At 44.0% G+C, this 5893-nt stretch overlaps 1 protein-coding gene across 1 annotated transcript; it reads right to left on the bottom strand.

Annotated features, from left to right (window-relative positions):
- On the bottom strand, positions 1 to 5482 carry STMN1 (stathmin 1). Its single transcript, XM_029619413.1, has 5 exons — positions 5381 to 5482; positions 3399 to 3468; positions 1734 to 1906; positions 1171 to 1362; positions 1 to 824 (listed from the first exon to the last, which is right to left on the bottom strand). Exons 2-5 carry the CDS (start codon positions 3409 to 3411, stop codon positions 765 to 767), a joined length of 438 nt encoding a protein of 145 aa, XP_029475273.1. The 5' UTR covers positions 3412 to 3468; positions 5381 to 5482; the 3' UTR covers positions 1 to 764.
- Between the last annotated feature and the right edge of the window lie 411 nt (positions 5483 to 5893).

Below are 5893 nucleotides of genomic sequence, written 5' to 3'. Positions count from 1 at the left end.
TAGGTTACCATGTTTCTTATTCTAGTTTTATTTAGAAAATGAGGGACGGACACATGTGAAGGGGGAGAAAACGCCCCAAAACAAAACAAAAACCTTATTCTGCAAAGATAGCTCACCTTAGTTACACTCTAGTAACCCTCTAGCCCATCCCAAAGGAGCAGAGTACCATAAGGCAGGTTTGTTTTTTTTTTTTTTAAGCAGCTGCCACTATAACTGCCTTTGCACCAATCTCTGGCATTAGACTTAACTTGAAAAAAAAAAAAAAAAGACTTTTACTTTTTCCCCACAAAGGCACTTCAACTACAATGTATAGAACAATTATGCCTTGGTTTGTACATACTACTGCCAGAATAGAACATCACTGTGTAGCTTTATTAAATCATTAAACAAATTACAGTATATTGTAGACCAAGTCACATACAGATTTAAGTTGCAGTATTCAGCATGTAACAGGATTGAATATTTCAAAACGTCCTACATCTTTCAAACATGTATAGAGCCGACTAGCCATCAATCCAGTACCAAACATATCTGAGTAGAAAAGGATGCAACAGCTACATCAGTAAGAACACTTAAAAGTGAAACTTGCAAATTGCTTTTTAGTTGCCACACCTAACCATGTGCAGTTTAGATCAGCTATACAGCTCTACAGTATTACAGCTTCTAGGATTATTCTGGAAAAAATATAAACACTGACAAGTAAACAAAACCCATCTTTGGATATTACAGTAAAAAAAATGCAGTGTCAGATTGAATAGCCCAATTCAGTTTTCAGCATCATCTTTGGATTCTTTGTTCTTTCGAACTTCTTCCACCTTCTTATCCTAAGGGGTGAAAACGTTTCTTCTTTAGTGAATAAATATCACTAACTATGTAAAGGTAAAAGCAGAACAGTGCACCAATATCAACTAAGCAGCAGGGAAGAAAGGGGACCTCATCTAGACTCTGCCTGAATCCAGAGTGGCCAATAAGCACTCCCATGTCTAACTATACCCAAGGATCTCTTTATAAAAAGGGGATTCTTAAAAATAAGCAAAAATACCTCAGCCCGCAGTGCAGCAGTACTTCACCCCATGAAGTATTTTCACTCCCTGCTTTTGTTTTTTTAAATCCAAGACTGAGTAGAGTTCAGAATTTCTGGTTTTAGGAAATTCTGAAGTCTTAACCTACCTTCTCTCGCAAGCGCTCAAGCTTAGCAGCCATCTGCGCCTCTCTGTTCTCTTTGTTTGCTTCCATCTTATGAGTCAGTTTCTCTTCTGCCATTTTGCTGAAGAGATTGTTTTCTTCGATTGCCTTTTGAAGTACTTCTTTTTCATGCTCTCGTTTCTCAGCCAGTTGCTTCAACACTTCAGCTTCATGAGACTAAACATGCCAAGGAAAGGAATTTAGATTACAGTGAAATGTATGCTAATGTTCACCTGTCAGGATAATACTGAACTACTAGCAATGTGTAGTGATAGATTCAATTTCAGCTGTCTTATTACAGCATTCTCAAATGTGTAAACAGATCAGATATACAGTCCATGGTGGCTTTGGTAGGTTGCCATGCTGTTTAGGGGAAACATTACAGTAAACACCTGGAAATATAACTATGCAGTTAATACAGCAAATGCATGATTTTTACAAAGAATGTTTCATAGAGAAACATTTGGGGACTTAGAAATGGACACCATGCCACTAGAGTTAATGACACTGTTCCAGATTCTTGGTTACAGTTAAATGAGTTTTGTTACCTTGCGCCTTTCTTCTGCAGCTTCCAATTTTTTCTGAATTTCTTCTAGCGAAAGATCCTTCTTTTTGGGAGGAGAGAGGGGAAACTCTGGAACTGTTTCACTTGACCGAGGGCTCAATATAAGTTCAAATGCCTGCCCTGAGGCACGCTTCTCCAGTTCTTTTACTTGAATATCTAAAGGGGAGGAGGGGGGGCAGGGAAAAAAAAAAGTACACTCCATTCTTTTATGATGAAAACCCTCTGAATCATAAACAGCCCAGCTTATCCAAAGATGTGGTCTTTCCTTTGAGAACTATACTAATGCTTTTTGCCTAACCACAGAATACAACTGTTTAACACTCCCAACCATCAAAGTCAGCCCTCTTCATCAGGATTATGTTTTAGCAAAAGTATTCCGAGCCAGCATCTCAATGAGGAGTCCTAGCTGGGAACCCAATCTGATAGTGTACAGTACTATCTATGGAGTCAAACTAGCCTAGACACCGAACTATGTTAATGATTTTGCTTGTAACTTCATGCCAGAAAGCAGTTTAGTCTACATTCAGACTAGACTGACCTGTTAAAGTTGCACAACCTTTATAGAAAGGCAAAACTATCTTTACTAAATTATAACTGACAATATTAGTATTGAAATATGTATTAAACATTAAAAAAGGTGCAAGTGTGTACACCATTCTTTACACCAAGAATGTGTTAGTTCTGGAAACTGAGAAGTACAGATCCCTTCTTCCTTCCCCCTCCCCCCCTCTTTTACAGGCTGATACAGTAAAAATCATGGGAGAGCACCCGCTCTCCCAGTATGCGCACAGGCCACTCTCCTGTGCACGCAATTCAGAAAAAAAATTCAAATTAGGGCCTGCAGTAAAAAGAGGCGCTAGGGACACTAGCGCGTCCCTAGTGCCTCTTTTTGGACAGGAGCGGCAGCTGTCAGCGAGTTTGACAGCCAACGCTCAATTTTGCCAGCGTCTGTTCTCAAACCTGCTGCCGGCAAAATTGAGCGTCCAGTTTTCAACCCGTGAGCCGATTTAAATTTTTTTTTTTTTTTTTTTTAAACTTTTGGGACCTCCGACTTAATATCACCATGCCGGCAGAAATTAACGCCTACCTTTGGGTAGGTGCTAATTTCTGAAAGTAAAATGTGTGGCTTGGCTGCACATTTTACTCACTGAATAGCGCGGGAATAACTAATAGGGCCATCAACATGCATTTGGCATGTTGCAGGCACTATTAATTTCGGGGGGGGGGGAGGGGGGGTGTGTTTGGACGCGCGTTTGATGCGCTATTACCCCTTACTAAGGGGTAAAGCTAGCGTGTCAAATGCGCACTGTACTGAATCGGCCTGTTAGTGTTTCACCAGTAATCCCTCTGCATCAATCTCCACCTTCTTCCCCATAGCGGAATAGGCCAACATATCCATAGCAATGAGTGCTGAAAGCCTGCCAATTTTTTTCAACTTACATGCATGATTTTTATTGACATAGGAATTTATGCTTTTAAAGTTGAAAGATGTTTTATTACTTACTATTAACACTTACTAAGGTAAATAAAATATTGCACTATTGGTCTTTTTTCAAATAAACAATGGTTTTCATTTCAGAATTATGAAGGACTATGGATGCAGAAAGCATCAGCATGACATTTAGTTTATATACAAAGAGTCACCTACCAGAAGTAGCCATTACAACACTTCAAAATATGCGCCACAAAAAAAAAAAATAAATCAGCTGAAGAAACACCTAAAAAGAAAAAAATACTTTTGTTAGTACTAAACTGATCTTTGTTCCTTGGATCAACTGAAGTCATCAACATTGCACCAGAAATGAAACTGAGCAGACTAGATTGGCCTTTTCTGCCATCCTATTCTATTTCTTAGAAAGAATTTAAGGTGCTATACTTTGCAGTATCGATACACTTTCATACTGCAGAAACTAGTCCTGAAAAATATTGAGGCCATTTTTAAGGAGACAAGTCAATTATCTTTAGTCGCAAATAAAGTATGAAGAACCAAAACAGCATTAAGTAGTTGGGCAGGAATTCAGCAGCTAGACTACTAATATGACCCTATAAACCGCTTTATACCATTTGTAATCAGTAAGTTGTTAGCTGACAACACCTCCCCCCCCAATGCTACTCAGGTTAGATTTTGAACCATAAACTGTATCTATCCTATGTCAATATTGCGACTTGTAGAGCTGTTTCAAAACCAGAGAAAGGGCCAAAATTACAATTTATAACAGTCAATGACACTAGATAATGCCCAAGATGGCCTTTCTAGTCTGCTCAGCAGATTAGGGTGCATTCTAAGAAACTTCCAGACATATAGAGATAAAAATTTAAAGGCATAAATATGTTCAAGAGTAACAAGACTACACGATGTACCATTTTAAGGGGCCTGTGGGTCAGGGTTAAACTCGCTTTGCTCTTAAAAACGGAACCACCACCAATTCGTGAGACATGGTACACGCGGTCAGGGGTTTGACATGCAGTCCTTTTGTCCCTTTAAGAGGGTGTCTTTCTTAAAACTGCTGCATGAAAGTAAAGTCCAACTAACAGAGACAGCAGTCATTAAGAAAGAAGTAAATGAGTAGTTTCCTTTTATCTTCAGATTGCTTTGGTCTCCCACATATTTCAGCCCGCATCCCCAATTCATCTACAAAACAAGCAGCGGTTCCACCGCCCTGCCAAGACCAACAAAGAGCTCAGCGCCCCACCCCTGATTGGCTAGAGATCTTTTCTCCGTTAGTCCAATAGAAATAGAGTACAGCAATCTAGCCCCTCCCCCAACGCAGTCCAAGAATTCAAAACAATAGAGCGCGAGTAACAAACCGCCACACGGCGCTGCCGATGCGCGCGAAGCACACGCCGCACAGCTCAGGAGCCCCGCCTTCCGCGGGCGGCCCGCAGACGAGGGGCGTGGCGGCACTCACGCACGCTCCGTTTGGCTCCCACAACTGTCAATCAGGCGAACTGGCGCGCGCACACAGACCACACGAGCGGTTGGGTCCGTCGTTCAAACCTGCAGAATGGCGGGTAGCCGCGGGCGCTGGGTGCGAACGAGGACCCCCTGCCCCCCCCGCCCCCGCCGCGTAGCTCCAAACCTCTCGCGCCACATGCAGAAAAAGCCTCAGCCAAGCGAGAGGCCGGGACGTCTCCCCCGTCAGGCTCTCGGCAGAGAGCATGGGGATGCATGCGCTCCCACACCGCGCGGTGACGCACCCGTTATTGGTCTAGCTCACGCTGCCTGCTTCTCGTTCAAAGCGTAGGGCGCGAACGGGAACCCAGCACCCACAACCGCTAGAGACCCCCCGCACCTGCTTCTCCGCTAGCCAGGCAGAGGCAGCGTTATAGCTCGGTCCCCGAGTGCTAATCCTCCAGCCGCGCCCACCCCTTGACAAAAACAACCCAGAAAGACATAATCCGCCTGCAGAAAGGGTCCGTCAGGCTAAACAAAGGAGCGGGGGGAGAGGGCTCCAACCACACAAAGAGGCCGCTGCTTGGGGTAATCGAGGGGGGAGGGAGGGCTTTTCTCATTCCCGCCATAATAGAGGGGGGGGGGGGAAGTAGTAGAAAGTCTCCATTTAAATCACAGAATCCAAAACGGGCTTCTACCCCCCGCCGTTACTCCAGCCCCTGGCCACTCACACCCACCTGCACCAACTACGGCTACCACTGCGCTCCGGCGGACTGAGTCCCTAGTGCCCAACGGCAGCGAACAAAAGCGCCAAACGACGGCACGTGACGCAACCATGGGCCCCTGGCATTGGTTGAGGGGCTGCGCACGTGCCTCCCGCGGACCGTGTAAGGCGGGGTGACGTCCCCTTCCAGGTAAACAACCTAAGTCAAGGTGCATCCTGGGAAACGAGGTTCTCAGGCCGGCCTCAGAAACGCTGGAACGGTTGTGTTTTCTCTTTCTCTCCTTTGCTGGGATATTTATTGGGGGGGTTTTTCCCGCCTGAAAAGCTTTTGGAGTTACCTAAATATTGGCCAGAAATTATTGTTCTCTGATTGCAGTAGTTTTCTTGGAGTCAGACAATGCAGAACGCAGCGTTATGGAGCAAGCAATATTTTGGAATCATCTCTGCTCCAAAACCAAAAAACTAGGTATAATCGCTAATTTCTCCAGGCTGCCTGCTGCCTCTTACTATTGCAGGACCTTGGGGA

The sequence above is a fragment of the Rhinatrema bivittatum genome, chromosome 11 (genome assembly GCF_901001135.1).
Source record: "Rhinatrema bivittatum chromosome 11, aRhiBiv1.1, whole genome shotgun sequence".
Classification (NCBI taxonomy): domain Eukaryota; kingdom Metazoa; phylum Chordata; class Amphibia; order Gymnophiona; family Rhinatrematidae; genus Rhinatrema; species Rhinatrema bivittatum.
Note: the sequence above shows the minus strand (reverse complement) of the source record. Positions and strands in the feature narration are given on the sequence as shown.